Source organism: Hypanus sabinus, chromosome 10 (genome assembly GCF_030144855.1).
Source record: "Hypanus sabinus isolate sHypSab1 chromosome 10, sHypSab1.hap1, whole genome shotgun sequence".
NCBI lineage: Eukaryota > Metazoa > Chordata > Chondrichthyes > Myliobatiformes > Dasyatidae > Hypanus > Hypanus sabinus.
The window spans coordinates 31,121,613-31,139,212 of record NC_082715.1 but is presented as its reverse complement, the minus strand read 5'-3'; the positions used below and the strand labels follow the sequence as shown (position 1 = coordinate 31,139,212).

At 39.7% G+C, this 17,600-nt stretch overlaps 1 protein-coding gene across 2 annotated transcripts in view; it reads left to right on the top strand.

Annotated features, from left to right (window-relative positions):
• Nucleotides 1-17,600, top strand: part of LOC132400540 (protein eva-1 homolog A-like) — a 296,591-nt gene that overhangs the window by 181,577 nt on the left and 97,414 nt on the right. For both annotated transcript variants that reach the window (XM_059981585.1, XM_059981586.1), the window contains one exon: nt 7,226-7,369. In XM_059981585.1, the coding sequence (XP_059837568.1) occupies nt 7,226-7,369 (144 nt within the window). The remainder of the gene's footprint in view (nt 1-7,225; nt 7,370-17,600) is intronic.

Sequence of the window (17,600 nt, the reverse complement as noted above, 5' to 3'; positions counted from 1 at the left end):
GGCTCTATACTTTAAAGCTCAAATTATTTACCCTTCTGTACAGTGGAAAATGCAAACTGACCATGAAAGACAGGGCTTCTGGGAATGATAAATCAATAGATAGACACTTTATTGATCCCAAAGGAAATTGCAGTGTCACAGTAGCATTACAAGTGCACAGATATACAAAAATGTTGGAATAGAAGTAAGAAAGAATAAAAACAAATTACAAGATTTAGAAGATTTCCAAGTTCATGTTGATAAGATGGTAGTGCAAGAATTACCATAATATCATACAGTAATAGGTGCACATTCACACCATCCAGATTGGAAGTGATGGTAATATTGTACAGTATTGCATAGGGTGTCTACGATAGCAGGGTGTGATAAACAGAAGATAATAACAGTCTAACTGGGGGAGGGGGGGGTCATCATTGCCCCGGCTATCGGTTGATTCATTACAGAGCCTAATGGCCGAGGGTAAGAATGACCTCATATAGCGCTTTTGGAGCAGTGCAGTTGTCTTAGTCTATTACTAACAGAGCTCCTCTGTTCAGCCAAGGTGGCATGCAGAGGGTGAGAAACATTGTCCAGAAATGGAGAACCAATAGATTATCTCCTCAACTGATGAGACTTAAGGATTAGAAAATGAACAGTTGTACAAAGAATGGAAAAATTCAATATTGAAGCAGACAAAAAAAAAGTCAAGGGAAAGAGACTGGATTGTAGAAAAAATGTTTAAAATTTCAGAACTTATCCGACCTCAATACAGTGTCGGCCCTCCCAATCCCCACCATACCTGCTTTCTTGAGACTCTGGTTCGCCTAATTCGCCAGGAGGTTGCAAAGCCATCTATTCGTCCAGACAGTTCAAAAATACATTCCTTAAAGGGAAGTTACAGGCTGCAGCCTGCAGTGATCGCAGCTGTAGTAGAACAGGTTCAATGTTGGTATCAGAGGGTACGGAAGACAATGAAGACTTTTTCGTGTTGCTTAGTAGGTTATATCGGCCCTCAATATCTGTAATGGCAGTGCCAATAAAGCAACTGAGTACCATTCCAACAATGGCAGCAGAGAGACAGATGGGGAAATATTTTTGCAAAGCTAACAGTGGGACACTCTACTTGATTGGCAAGTTTTGAAGATCGTTATTTAATCAAACCATTTTCCCTTGCCTGAAAGTTTTAGAACTTTTAACTATATCCTGTACGTTTTAGGATCAATTCTTGCATCCATTGATATTACCTGAGCCAGTCCCATCATGTTCGTCATGCTAAAATCATTACAACGAGTCAAACAGATTAAGACGAGTGGAGTGATACTGCTGCCCACACAGGAACTCTGCAAGTCAGGCAGCATCTATGAACATTAATAAACAGTCGATGTTCCGGGCTTCATCAGGACTGGAAAGGAAGGAGGAAAGATGCCAGAATAAAAAAGGTTGGGGAAGGGGAAGGAGGCTAGCTAGAAGGTGAGAGGTGAGGTTTGGTGGGTGGGAGAGGTAGAGGGCTGGAAAAGAAGTCACCTGCTGTTAGCTGTTACATTACCGGGCAATCAGTATTCAGTACAACTGGCAGGTGTGTTCGCAGATGTTTTTAATCTCTCCCCCTCCCAGCGTAGAATGCCCTCCTGCTTCATTGCCCCTGTACCTAACAAGACCAAGATAACACGTCTGAATGACTGGTGTCCTGTTGCACTCACCTCAATAATAAGCAAATGCTTTGAGAGGCTGGTCAAGGATTACACCTGCCGCTTGCTACCACTCAAACTGGACCCCCTACAATTCGCTTACCGATGCAACAGATCGACAGATGATTTAACAACCACTGCTCTACACACCGTTCTTACACATCTGGAGAAGAAGGATGCTTATGTGAGAATGCTGTTCTTGGACTCCAGTTCAGCATTCAACACCACAGTTCCAGTTCCATCCAGGCTTGACAAGAAGCTCAAAGACTCACCTCAGGCATTTGAAGAGGTTTGGCATGAGTCCCTAAATCCTAAGGACTTTCTACAGGGGCACAATTGAGAGCGTCCTGACTGGCTACATCACTGCCCGGTATGGGAATTGTACCTCCCTCAATTGCAGGACTCTGCAAAGAGTGGTGTAGACAGCCCAGTGCATCTGTGGATGTGAACTTCCCATGATTCAGGACATTTACAGAGACAGATGCGTAAAAAGGGCCCGAAGGATCATTGGGAACCCAAGCCACCCCAACCACAAACTATTCCAGTTGCTACTATCCGCAGCATTAAAGACAGGACCAACAGGCTCCGGGGACAGCTTCTTCCACCAGGCCACAAGACTGATTAATTCATGCTGACACTACTGTATTTCTAAGCTATATTGACTGGTCTGTTGTATATATTGTACATACAATTTATTATAAATTACTGTAATTTGCACATTCAGACTGAGACGTTACATAAAGCTTCTTACTCCTCATGTATGTGAAGGATGTAAGAAATAAAGTCAATTCAATTCAACAAGTTTGCATAAGCTGCTGCTAATGGATAATTATTGAATTGCTGCCTCCAAAATCCTTCATTTTGAGTCTTTCCTTCATTCTAACTTCCCTCATTCTGAGTTGGTTCTTTCCAAGCGAAGCTTATTTACCAGATTTAAAACTCTCCAGTGATCTTCGGTCTTCAGTAATGTGAGGATTCTGCCTTGCAGCAAGGTAGGGACTGAGCTGTGTGATACAGTAGAACACTCTGGTGACCTGAGGGGTGTAATTTGTGAAAACTCTTCATGACTTAAGGTTAATTAGAATCTATTACACCTCTGGGATGGTTTAGTAGTCTTTGGCTGATTCCCTTTTATCTAAATGACTTTACTTCAACATCAATTATTTTCAGGATAGATGAAAGGAGTGAATTCAGAAAGTAAATATTTCACAGTTCCTGCCTCTGATTTACACAATGACTAACTACTTGGAGCCGACTTCACTGTTTACTGGGCAGAGGCAGAGGAAGGCATGGAGCAGTTGAGTAATTTACCAGTAATTACTCTTTGAACTGTCATTCTCTGTTTATTTCAAATTAAGGTGAACAGAATAAATAAATTAACCCACTTTTAAGGACTCCAGATGTTATGTGTACCCATCTAGGTGTTATGCTGGTTTTGATGTTAAAAGACTGTAAATATTGATGGATACATTCATCCTCAAAGATGACCCTGCTAGGCAATATGATTCGCTTTTTAACTGACTGTAAACGAAAAGCCAGTGATAAGCAAAAAAAATCCAATCTTATTAATATTACTTCAGATCTCAAAATATTTGTGTAAGCATGGATTAGAGCTGACAAAACAAGTGGAAGAGGTATTGACCCTGGATTTATGTTGGAGTTGTGCCTGTTGGAACTTCAGCAGAATGCTGAACACCAAGAAATCTGCAGCTCTTTATTGCTCTAGAAGTTGGAATGAACTTCTTTAAGTTATGACAAGAGATTGGGGCAGCGCAGTATTTTTTCCCTTGGTGCTAAAGTAAAGTACTTTGTCTATCAATATTGTGTTGTCATTCCAATTATGTTCCATTTGAGAAGTGTTGTTTCAAGTCCATGCACAGTACATTCCAAGAACGAAAGCAGAACCCTGATGTACATGGACAGATTTGTTCTGATTGGTAATTTCAAGATGAGACCTGAATGTGCGGAGATGGAGAGTTGGTAATCAATCCATGTTTGTGCACATAGAGCCATCTCTGCTGGAGGCTGGATCTGGGCCACAGGAAGCTGAAAAATCCAGGTTTACAATTCATACTTCAGTGTTTGTTCAGTGTTACTATTTATCGTTCAGAGTCAGGAGGGGTGGCATTGTCCACCAAGCCTTATGATTAAGTCTTGGGCCCCATGCTTCTTTATGTCTCCCTCTCATGTTCCAAGCAGCTTCTCATCCCAAATGTGGTAACACTTCCACTTCAATGGGGCACATTTGGCCATCTCAGTTCCATGCCCATAATCTCCTTCTGCCAGTCATCCCCACTCCTGTCATCACCAGGAAGTTTGACAACCCCACAGTCAAGGCCAGCAGCCTTTTCCCATCCTTTTTCATTAAATATCATCGTAGTCAGGCAGCACTCCCCAAAACTGCAGCTAGGCACACTGCGCCCAATTTGTCTTCTTCCCAATTATGACCAAAATTCTTCCCCATCCAATGACACCCACATCCTAAGCAATAGAAGCTGGACCAGTGATCCCCTTTGGTCCCCAGCTGTCTACACTTCCCTCTATTATCAGCCCCTGCTCTGTGACCAGAGAGGACACAGAGTTTAAAGTTTGCTAAAATAATTCTTTGACATTCTGAGCAGTGGAGTCTCCACTTCCCCAGCTGTTTCCATTTTCCCCACTAATATCAGGGTTTATTTTATAAGGAAAAATAGCTACTAGGACAAAGAAGGTAATTCCCATTTTATTACTGAACTTTGTTCATACCTTGCTAACCTGCCAAGGGACTTTGTTGAAAGACTTGAGTGGTTTTCTGGTTTTCAAAAGTTACTGACCTTAAAAGAGTTGAGATCTGCCGTAATATTAATGCAGACATTCCATTTGGGTGTATTCGGGTCTGTCTGTAGTTCGATGGTGCCAAAAGTGCATCTCCACACCCTTACTGTCCAACTCTGGTCATAAATTCCAGGGTCATCCTCTTAATTGTGAGCAGATTCATAGCATATGAAGTTGAGGAGCTTGAGAATTACCAGCAGGGGAATCTGGTAATTTAGTAGGATGTTAATAACCTACAGCAAGAATCATAGTTGTCTCAAGACTGTAACTACTCTGGTGAAAGAAAGTGATGTACAAAGGCTGAGCTTGTTTGATTGGATGTTTGCATTAGATTGATAGCAGATGGAAATGGATTCACTTTTTACCTGTCTTCCGAATGAATTATATATACTTTTAATTTCTGTTTTACCATTTCTGCAATGTAACAGATGCTTGGATTTATTAATATTCTTGGACAAATTAAAGGCTATTAAAATTAGAGAATACCAGTTGAGGCTACACATATCTGCACTGCTGCCAGAAGTACAGTAAACTGACTTTACACCCAGATGCTGCTGGAGTAGATCTGTGGCGGGGAATTTCACTATATTCGACTGGAGATGGCAAATTCATTCCTCATGTATCCACTGGAGAAGAGATTTAGATGTTGCCTGTTGCTGGTGTACAAGCCTATACTGATTTGCACTGAATGTAATTTTAATTGGTATAGTATTACATGGCTTTGTGTGCTGGTTTATCCAGCTGGTAATTGTGGCGGGTACAGTGGAAAACATTGTTCATTTCATTTTCAGACCAGATTAGAGGTGCTGTCACATTGTCAGAGTTGATGTAATTTGAATGAGTTAACCCTGATATATCAGTAGAGATTTATAGAGTCACAGAGAAGTACAGCATGGAAACAGGCCTTTTGGCCCATCCAGTCCATGCTGTGCCATTTAAACTGCCTATTCCTATTGACCTGCACTGGGACCAAAGTCCTCTATACCCCTATCATCCATTCATCTATCCAAACTTCTCTTAAACATTGTAATCAAACTCACATACACACACTTGCACTGGCAACTCGTTCCATAATCTCATGATGTTCTGAGTGAAGAAATTTCCCCTCAAGTTCCCCTTAAACTTTTCATTTTTCACCCTTAACCCATGACCTCTGCTTGCAGACCCACAGGACCTCAGTGAAAAAAGCCTCTTGAATTTACGCTACCTATACCCCTCATAACTTTGTATACCGCTATCAAATCTCTATTTTCTACATTATGAGGAATGAAGTGCTAACCTGTTCAATCTCGCCATGTAGCTCTGGTCCTCCAAATCCAGCAACATCCTTGCAAACTTTGTACTTTTTCAACCTGTCGGTAGGCAGCTGGAAGTGAAAGTTATTTTGGCACTACTGAATGCTAAGTAACAATTTGATAGCTTCAAAATCACTAAGTGTTGGTAGCACCACACATAACTACCACACATAACTACCACACATAACTACCAATACTTAACTACTAAACTTAACTACTATACTTAACTACTACACATAACTACCACACATAACTACCACACATAACTACCACACATAACTACCACACATAACTACCACACATAACTACCACACATAACTACCACACATAACTACCACACATAACTACTATACTTAACTACTACACTTAACTACCACACATAACTACTACACTTAACTACCACACTTAACTACCACATATTACTACCCAACATAACCACCGGCACGTAACCACCAACACGTAACCAACGCATAACCATCCCACGTAACTACCAATGCATAACCACTGCACATAACCAGAATCAGAATAGGTTTATTTGCACCGACATGTGAAATTTGTTAACTTAGCAGCAGCAGTTCAATCAATACATAATCTAACAGAGAAAATTATAATAGTAATAAAAAAATTTAAAAATAGATAAACAGGTAAATCAATTATGCATACTGAATAGATTAAAAATATGCAGAAACAGAAATACTGTATATTAAAAAAAGTGAGGTAGATCCAAAGATTCAATGTCCATTTAGGAATTGGATGGCAGAGGGGAAGAAGCTGTTCCTAAATCGCTGAATGTGTTCCTTCAGGCTTCTGTACCTCCTTCCTGATGGTAACAATGAGAAAAGGGCATGCCCTGGGTGCTGGAGATCCTTAATAATGTATGCTGCCTTTCTGAGACATCGCTCCCTGAAGATGTGCTCGGTACTTTGTAGGCTAGTACCCAAGATGGAGCTGACTGGATTTACAACCTTCTACAGCTTCTTCCAGTCCTGTGCAGTAGCCCCTCCATACTAGACAGTGATGCAGCCTGTCGGCATGCTCTCCACAGTACAACTAAAGAAGTTTTTGATCATATTTGTTGACATGCCAACATAACCGCCCCACATAATCACTCCACATAACCACCAACGCATAACTACCCGCATAACCACCAATACGTAACCACCATACTATTTACCATTGGTGAAATTCTTCTGGCAGTTATCAAAAGACGTGATTAATTGATGAAGACATGGAGGTGTTTTTGTCATACTGATTTCCAAGTTTAATCAATTAAAAAATATAGACCTAAGTGATTATTTTAATTTATGTTTTATTATTCATGAAAGTCCAAAGTAAATGTAAATGTGGAATGAAAATGCATATAACCTTTAAAGAAAGTTGCTGAAATAATTAAACCTAGTGCAATTATGTGAACCTCTAATTATGTCTTATTTATTGTGTTTCTTCCAGACTGCCAGTCAACCTTAGCTTTACAGATTATGACTAAACGATGCCACAGGAAGAGAAGTTGCAGTGTGTATGCCAGTTCCTATGAATTTGGTGACCCCTGTTATCCAGGCATCCGCAAATTCCTCAATGTTATCTATACTTGTGGTAAGTTGGTATAGTTTATTCTGAACATTATCAAAATCCAGCAGCTCTTTGTTGAACTTTTATAACTATCACATTATGTGTGGATTGCTTGAGGAGATAAGAAAGTTTCTCCAAGTATTTTAGTCCCCTTGGAACTCCAGATTATATTTAAAAACATTTCACTCTATGAAATTTGATGTGGTGGTGGGAACATCAAACTATGTGGTTATGATCCTCTGGGAATAAGGTGCAGAACAAATCTCTTGTACAAATGGTATTTGTGATCTCTACTAATATTAATCTATTTTAGTCATCTTCGTAGTATATCTTCGGATGAATATGGATACAACATTTTTCCATAAGAGAGATTTAATGGAACAGATATTAATTCATTCAGAAAGACAAGTTTTATGATTTAAAAATACCATGGTTTTCCATGCAGGAATGCTTTACTTTTAAAAGGAGGATACACAGTAAGCGATCATTGTCTCAGAAGGACGAGCTGATGTGATAAAGTTAGTGACTGGAAAAAAATATGGGCTTTGAGTATGGGTGGAGTGGTGATCTTCAATTTCTTAATTTACTTTTGAAGTGCGTGGAATGGGCTGCCGGCAACAGTGGTGGAGGCAGATACGATAGGGTCTTTTAAGAGACTTTTGGATGGGTACATGGAGCTTAGAAAAATAGAAGACTATGGGTAAGCCTAGTAGTTTCTAAGGTAGGCACAACTTTGTGGGCTGAAGGGCCTGTATTGTGCTGTAGGTTTTCTATGTTTCTATATTTTAGAACCTCAGCTTTCCCAATCTGCAAAATATGGTTTTTAATATACTGTATATTGCAACATAAAATAACAAAGTTGTTTACAGTAATTTTTTTTAATGAGCCAGAGAGGTACTTCTTTAACCAAAACCATTTATTGCTTTGGGTTGAACCTTGCAACATTATGTAATTTGCAAACCAATTCAGTATTTGTCTTAAGTGCAAAGTAGAGCCACTTGCTTGAGTGTATACTATCTGTATGATGAAAGCTTAGTGGAAGGGAATTCAATGTTGGCTACACTGCAAGGAGAAGCCTATGAAAATGTGCAAGTTTAGTATAAGCAAAAGGTATGGTCTTGGTCACAATTTTTGATAAAATACTGACTTCTACAATGTAATTTGTGGTGTGGGGGAAGGATGGTTTAGTTGGACAGTCTGAAATAGGATGAGATGTTGATCTGAGTCAAAGGGCGAATTCTGATTCTCTTTTCATGGAGCCTCACTCTGCTTCATTATCAAAAGAAGAAATGACTTTAGACTTGGATGGCATTTATGATGTAGTTATTACATTGTGAATCTGCCCACTTCAGACAATATGCATGCCTGAGACATATTAAATACTTCCACTCTTATAGGCTAAGCAGATCGCTGTCAGAAATTCTGCTCCAAACACTGAACTTTTCCCATATGTGGACTCACTTTCAAGGACTCTTCATGTCATGTTATTGATATTTATTGCTTATTTATTTATTATTATTATTTTGCTTGTTTTTTTGTTTCTTTATATTTACTGTGTATGCTTGCAAGAAGATGAATCTCAGGGCTGTATATGGTGACATACGTGAACTTTGATAATAATCCTTTCTCTGGCATTTCACTACACCTTCAGTTCTGAGTGAGAACCTAAAAAAAAATTCCTTCTCAACAAATGAATATATCTTTGGACAATAGTGCAAAGATGTTGAACAGAGGACTGGACAAAAAACTATTTTAACGCAGTCAATATAATTTAATTTGTTTTACAAATATTTTATATCTATGTCAATGTAGAATGCATGTAGAATCTTAGAAAAAATATAACATAGGGCCCTTCGGAGCATTTATAAAAGCACACTGTATTTTCTCAGAATCATTGAAATTTATATGGTAGATTTTGTAATAAAATGTTAAAATTCATGTCTGCAACAACTTGTTGATGGTTCTGGTCATTTAGATAGTTTGAACACAAGGCAGATGCTGGACTGATGAAGAGTATCATCCTAAAAAGTTAAATGTTTATTCTTCTCCACACATTTTGTGTCAGATGTTTGAATTGTTTTTAATGTACTGAGATTTTATTTTGCTGTTTGGAATCAGAAATTTGAATACTTCATTGTTGAACAAAAACCAGCAAGTTTCAAAACATTTCTAAAATGCACACTCTCAGTCACTTTACCTAATTGTGTATTAATTGTGCAGTTTATACTGTACAATATTTATTGTCTCTGGTAGAATCATAGAGTTACACAGCAGGGAGTTAGCCCCCTGGGCTCAGAGGGTCTGAGCTACACATTGACGTTAATCCTGTGTTAATCATGTTTCATTCCCCACATATTGCCACCAACTTCCCTCAGATTCTACCACTCAATTACACATTTGAGGGCAGTTTATAGTGGCCAATTTAGCTACGAGCCCGCATGTCTCTGGAATGCAGGAGAGAAAGAGAACACTCTGGGGAAACCTGCATTGTCACAAGGAGAATGTACAAATGACAAACATTCGACACTGGACGTCAAGATTGAACCCGAGAGGTGGCAGCATTATTTACTCCTGTGCCACACTTCCGATGGAACAATTCAACAATCTCCTGCAAGCATGTCTTACAATAAACTTCTTTTCATGTACAGGACGCAAAATGTTGCAGGCCATTACATCGTTTATTCTCCATTTGTAATTAACTCTGAACGAGTAAATGGGTTGTTGCTTTTGGAGTTACCTTTGAGGAAAAATCGCAGATTTACTTTCTTGACCAGCACTTGTGAGCCAAAAGGTGTTTTTAAATATCCTGTTGTTTTGTGATTACCATTAATGGATGAGACTTCTATAAAATTCTGATTTATTTAATTATTTTAGTATACATTCTCAAATTACCAAGATGAGACTGGATTTGACTTTATTATGGTGTCATACGCCAATCATCACTTAGCTCGTCCTTCTGCCCTGTACCAGTGTGTTGAAAGTCATTGTGTACTAATGAACTTTGCGTCATTTATAATACTGCATTACGCACTCGCCCACCTTTTAATTAAGTTCAATATGAATGAAACCTTTTTAATAAAGTCTGATATTCTCCTAAATGGCTGAAGTAAATGCTCAACTAACTTTAGTAGATGGTTAGGGGTGTGGGGTCATGTTTCTCAACACAGTATCATAAATCGAAGTGTTTGGGGAAAAGTACACACCCATTTGCTGTTTTGCTTTGAAGCTGTTTGAAAAGCAAAAGCCTTCAAAAATGTTCTGCTACCACTGGCAGAACCAGAGACAGGAAGAAAAATAATAATAAGTATAGGAAACCAAGCTCCTTCCATTTTCAACAAACATCCGTATAAATTTATATTTGTTCATAAATCATAAGTTTTAATCATTGTAGCATCCTGTGCTTCTGACATTTCTGCCTGTGCTTTGATCCTTTCCTGAACTGCATTCTAAAGGCTTGTCCTTTTTCTCAGACCATTATTGTTGCTAAATAGTTTACTGTCTGTCAATGTCAGACAAGACAGTGCATTGAATATATTTTATGTTCTTCTCTCCAGTTTCTTTTAAGTAATACTTTCAGGTTGTTCTTGGTCTATTATTATCTATTATTTTTCAGGTAGTCTGACTAGTCATATTTTTTTACTTTTTAAGATATAAGTTAAATGAAATAAGTTATTACTTAAATGTTAATAAGGGGGAAAAATTACTTTCAAGTGCCATCTTGTCTCTTAGCAACATTCCCATAAATTGAATTACAGGTTGAAGCACAGCCAGCATCTCTCTAATCACTAGGGCTTAAGCATAATCTATTAGAATTAAAACTTGTAAACAAATTTAGTAACAAGGCTGAGATTTCTTAGGTCGGGCTTGATACTAAAAAATGAAATTTTAGTGTCAATGATGACTTAATTTTACTTAAAATGTAACTTAATTCTTAGCATTGAATTGCTAGCAATTCAAGCGGATAATTCAGGCCGGTAAGGGTGGGGTGGCGGGTATCCATCCAGGGAGGACTGTTGCACTGTATTATATAGGCAGAATTGTTCTGATATCTTCGCTTGATTACTTACAATGTACTCACTCTTCCTTCCAGTCTCCCCATTCCTGTTCCAATGACAAGTATGGCATCACGTATGGATACTGTACTTCTCTGAACCATTTATCTCAAAAGGTGGTCACTTATCACAATTCAATGAAGGCTGCTCCCTTTGTCAAAAGGAGTAGTGCAATGGGACTGCAGAGAGCAGACATGGACTCCCTGGGCTGAGTGGGCTGCTTCTTTGCCGTAATTATTCTATAATTTGTTATCAGATTCTGCGAAGCAGCTGCTGGCTGTGAACTTGCAAGAGCATGTTGGGTCTGAGGTGTGTTTGTCTCATTGCACCCAAGCCCTGAAATGGAACGACATTAGGCAGAAAGTCATACATAAATGGTTGCCTCCTCTCTGTTACATACTCACCTGTGTGAGGCCTTTTTGTTTCCTCAGAAGCCTTCCCATTCTGACCAAATCCTTTATAGGGGACCTCCCAATCTGTGGTGCTTACAAAGCTGGAACATTTCCATCAATACAAACAGAAAATGGTCACCAGAATCTGGGCATGCGGGTGCAAAATATAGAATGCCTTATTTCCATTGAGTTGTTCTTTGAATGAAATAAATAATTTCCGAATCTGTCACCATGTTTTGCTTCCAAGTGAGGTGTACAAGTGCTGAGTTTTCTCATTATCCATTGCAATGCAGTTGTATCTGTAATGTATATTGTTCACCAGCAGAGGGAGTTACACACAAGTTGCCTAGTTAATACAACTGCAGATGCTGTGGATCGAAGAATACGTACACAACGCTGGAAGAACTCAGCAGGTCAGGCAGCATAGTTAATTTGTACGTAGTAAAGGTTTTATTTGTAATTGTGTGCTAAAGACTCCAGTAAACTTCGGTGCATAATTCTTCACTGTCCACTCTTCCAGAAGGGGCACATCCTTTGTCCACACTTCCAAATAAAATATGTCCCGTGAGGCTTGATCAGGTCAATTATCTAGGCTGCCTAAAAGATTGTTGAAATGCATGAAAATTATCTGCTTAAAATATTGCAGACATTCAAAATATGAAACAAAAAGAAATGGAAAATGCTGGAAACTCTCAGCAGGTCAGTCAACAACTGTGGAAAGGAAAAGAAAGTGAGTGATTTAGGTGAAAGAGTTCACCAGAACATGACTTGAATGGCTAGACACTTTGACGTTTCGTTACATCACCCGTCGCCGCAGTGGTAACCTGAGGCACCTTACCTTCCAGACCAATCAGAGCACAGATACCTGATAATTTGATGCTCTACATCAAATAGGAGCTGACTGTCACTCCTCCCACGTTCAACTAAATCTAACTAAAACGCAAAGACAAAGGATTAAAAAAAGGAGTAAACAAATGCAAAAAAAATGAGAGAAATCTGAAACAAAAGTATTAATGCTGGAAATAAGCAATGAGGCAGCATCAGTGGAATGAGAAACGGTTTGCTTCCAATCACTCTTCCTGACAGCTGCCGAAGTGAACAGTAAGAGTTTTATAAGTTGTGGAGTGGATAGAGGACAAAGTGTCTGTTACAGGCAGGGGACCCGTGTTACCCTGGTGACAACACACTTCGCTTCCAACAATTAGAAACAAAAATATGTGTGGAATTGATAGGTTGCTGTAAACCTGAAATGAGGGAGTGTATTGTAATATACCCAGCAGATCAAGCAGCATCTGTGGAAAGAGGAAAATTACATTAGTTAGTGGCCACCCCAACACAGACAGGAATGGCTGGTTACCAGACATCACTGAGTGTAATGTTGGAACCAAGGGCTGCAATGTCCCTAAGCAAAAGACAAGCATCTCTTTCTTGTGCTTAGATTGGACACACTTGGAATGATGTCAGGGATCAAAGGTGAAAAAGTCAGAGTGGGAGTTGGATAGAGATTAAAAGTGATATGAAATTGGAGGTTAAGGATCACTAAAAGTGGGCTGAATAGAGGTGCTCTCAATCATCCGAATCTGGGTTCTTCGGTGCAGGGGAGATCAGATCATGAGTACTGAAAGTTAATCACTACATTGGAAAAAAAGCAAGTGAATTGCTTTTTAACCTGATAGGTCTATTAGGGCCCCAGGATTATAGAAACTAACAAAGGAGCAGGACAAATGTTGCATCAAAAAGTAGTATGAAGAAGATTTGGGGAGAAATAGAAGATTTAATTCCTTTCTGAAAGCTGAAAGTGGAGGGGCGAGAAGATGCGTCTGATAATGGAATCCTAGTGAAGGTGACAGAAAACAAATCTAAGGGCAAAGGAAGACATTATTGTGGATGTTGTGGACATGGTTCTGATGAAGGGTCTCGGTCCAAACGTTGACTGTTTACTTTTTTCTATAGATGCTGCCTGGCCTGCTGAGTTCCTCTAGCATTTAGTGGATTTTCATCATCTGCAGATTCACTCGTGTTTGTGGACTCATCCTTCTCTTTCTTGACAATTCAATCTTCTCTGGGGATAGTTTGGTGATCAATATCCATTAAAATTCTACACAAAATGCTGGTGGAACACAGCAGGCCAGGCAGCATCTACGGACCATTTCACTGACCACCTACACTCTGTCCGCCAGAGAAAGCAGGATTTCCCAGTGGCCACACATTTTAATTCCACGTCCCATTCCCATTCTGGCATGGCCTGCTCTACAGTCAAGATGAAGCCACACTCAGTTTGGAGGAACAACACCTTATATACCGGCTGGGTAGCCCCCAACCTGATGGCATGAACATTGACTTCTCTAACTTCCATTAATGCCCCTCCTCCCCTTCTTACCCCATCCCTGATAGTTTTTTCCCCCTCCTCTTTTTTTCTCTCTTTCTGCCCATCACTCTGCCTGTTCTCCATCTCCCTCTGGTGCTCCCCGCCCCCTTTCTTTCTCCCTAGGCCTCCCGTCCCATGATCCTTTCCCTTCTCCAGCTCTGTATCCCTTTTGCCAATCACCTTTCCAGCTCTCAGCTTCACCCCACCCGCTCCGGTCTTCTCCTATCATTTCACATTTCCCCCTCCCCCTCCTAATTTCAAATCTCTTACTGTCTTTCCTATCAGTTAGTCCTGATGAAGGGTCTCGGCCTGAAACGTTCACAGTGCTTCTCCCTATAGATGCTACCTGGCCTGCTGTGTTCCACCAGCATTTTGTGTGTGTTGCTTGAATTTCCAGCATCTGCAGATTTCCTCATGTTTGTCCATTAAAAGCCTACTGACTGCTCCACCTTTTCCCACTTGGCTTCCTGTAAGGACTACATTCCAGGTTCTAAATACCTGTCACATTTGATTTGCTTACAAAGATACTATTATCAGTGCCTTGGAGATGCCTAACCTTTTACTTTTCCATGGCTTTCCCATTACCAAAGTTGACAGGGCTCTCAAACATACTTCCTCTCTTTCTGGAATTTTTGCTCCATGGCGTGTTCCTTCGAGGTCAATCTAGCATGAGGTCCTCCTTGTTTTCACAATCCATCCATCCATATTCAATGTTAGCACTTATCCAGTTCTGACACAGTTATTGATCAGAAACATTCACAACTGATACCATCTGACTTGTTGAATACTTATAGCATTTTGCATTATTTAAAAAAATATTTATCTTATGATTTTTCTCCTTCATCATTCAGAACTTTGGATGGGATATAGCTAACAGTTTGGGATAAAGTTGTGAAGTTTGTTCACTCAACATTCAGCAGCATAACTGCTAGTTGTGAATTTTCACCATCTTTGGAAGTGTAAGAATGGGAGAAATATTGACGATTTCAATGATTCTATTGAATTTTTATACAGCTGTGAAAGAAATAAAGAATTCAATAGAGTATGTAATAATAGAAATCCTTAGCCTGAGGAGATAAGGTATCTCATTTTTCAGAGATGTTTTGTTGCTAGCTCTTGAGAGATGATACTGCAGCTGAAAATAGAGTCAATGACATGCCCAGAAGGGATAAAAAGGCATCTGGTTTAAAAAAAATACGTTGTTAGTTATTAACATTGCATCTTGCGAGGTTTGTAAGCAAAGTGAGTCATGCAAGCGATTGTCAGAGATATCAAAATTAGCTTGTAGCGTATCTTCAACAATGGACTGAGGAAAGGCTTAGTTTCACGTAACAAGCTCCCTGTCTAGAAACCAATCCAGGGATCTTGTATTTAATTCCAAACAGTATCACTCTAAGAAACAACTTAAGTTTTCGCAGGTGAGAGCAAACAGTTCAAGACTATGTTTTATATATAGATTTTTGCTTAGTGGGGTAGGAAATACCTAATTAATGGTCCTGTTGAATCCATATCAGTGCACTGTTTCGTTTCGTCTTTGAACTATTTTGTATTTTTGTTTTGCTTGGTGCTGGAAATGTTTTTGTGCCGTGCTATTTTCCAATACCATGTTTTCCCTTTGGGGGCTTTTCTGCTGCTTGGTGGGTGGTGGGCACTGACACTTCCTGCTGAAAATGGAGGAGGGAGGGGGAAGGTTGATGCTTTGCTGCTGGCTTATGTGGGGGAGGGGGAAGAAGGGGCTTTGGGGTTCTCATGTTTTTTCTGTCATTCATTCTTTTGGGGTTCTTCTGTTTTTCATGGATATCTGTGAAGTATAAGGATCTCAGATAGTATACTGTATACATTCTCTAACTATAGTATAGAATGGTAGTAAATGGAATAACATATTTAAACTAATAGCATTTATTATTAACAGCATAAATTGCTTGTTGATGCAATGATTGTGTAGCAACAGTATTTTGGTAAAGGTTCACCTGTTAACAGGATGGAATATGAGTCTGTCAGCTAAAATAATGTCCAAAGTTATGTTGAAAGTGAGCAAATATTTTCCTTCGTACAAAGAAAGCTCCTGATAGGTTTTTCCTCTTGATTCCCAATTACCAAAACTGAGTGCAATGTTGCCTCAAGTCAAGAGGGCCAGCTCTCGCATCACATTTGGCATTCAGCTCTTTTGTGTCCTTATGTAGATCAAACCTGTAGTAAGGTCCGGAATGGACTGATCCTGGACGAGTCCAAATTGGTCATCAGGGAGCAGGTATGATGATTATGTTAACACCACTGTCGACGTTTGACAGGTGATGATGACGGGTTTGGGTTTGTTCTGCGCCCGGTTCATTTTTCAGCTTGTCAGACACCAGTGCTTGTGGCTATGTTAAATCTATTGGCTAGAGGCAAAGATATCTTGTGGTACTTCTCACGATTGTAGTGAACATGTTCACAATATTTACGTATTCATCCTGATATCATTTGGAATGGCAGACTAGCTATCTTAAATGACTAGGAAATGCAGAGCACTGGTGCTTTAATATGATCAATGGTTTAATGTCTACAGCTGTCTGTAGCATTCTTCCATTATTATACATGATGCGGGTTCTAATTATAGCTGTGCCAGTTTTGCTCCTCTGGAGGTCTGCTTGCTGCTGTTCCTGTGTACTCTTCCACGTTTGGCGCTAAGCAAAGAATAGTCTGTTGACTCATTGATTACAGTAGATTAAGGGACATGCAGGGTCTAAGATTACAGATAGTGGTGCATACAATTCTGCTGGTGTTAAAGTCTCATTTTTGAGCTGTTTGATCTATTCTGAATTCTATCCAATTTCGTCCATTGTAGTCTGCACAGCATAATTGACCATGCTCCCATGTGAAGATAACTTTTGTCTCCACGGGAACGGTATTGTGCTTACTCCTTTCATTGCTATCATATGCAGATAGCTGCTATATATTGATGTCAGAATAAAGGTAAAGATTTTTTTTTCCTTATTCTTGTCCTTTCAATACTTGCTGTGGGCTCAGCTAGGCTCCTTTTGCCTTTTGGATCTCAGCTGGTGTCTTCCATCACTTCCCGGTGAGGTAGTGGTCATGTCTGAGGAGTGAATGGAATATAAAACTTGCCCCTTCTGGAAGGATAATGATTCCTATTCAGGCGATGTTAACAATATGACACGCTTTGGAGCAGATCCAGGCCACTCAGCTCATTGAGCCTGTGCCACCGTTTGATCATGGCTGATCCATTTCCTTCTCAACCCCAAACAAGGGAAAATCTACAAATGCTGGAGATCTGAGCAACACACACAAAATGCTGGAGGAACTCAGCTGGACAGACAGCACCTATGGAAAAAAAGCACAGTCAATGTTTTGGACTGAAACCCTTTGGCAGGACTGGAGAAAAAAAGCTGAGGGGTAGGTTTGAAAGTTGGGGGGAAGGGGAGAGAAACACCAGGTGATAG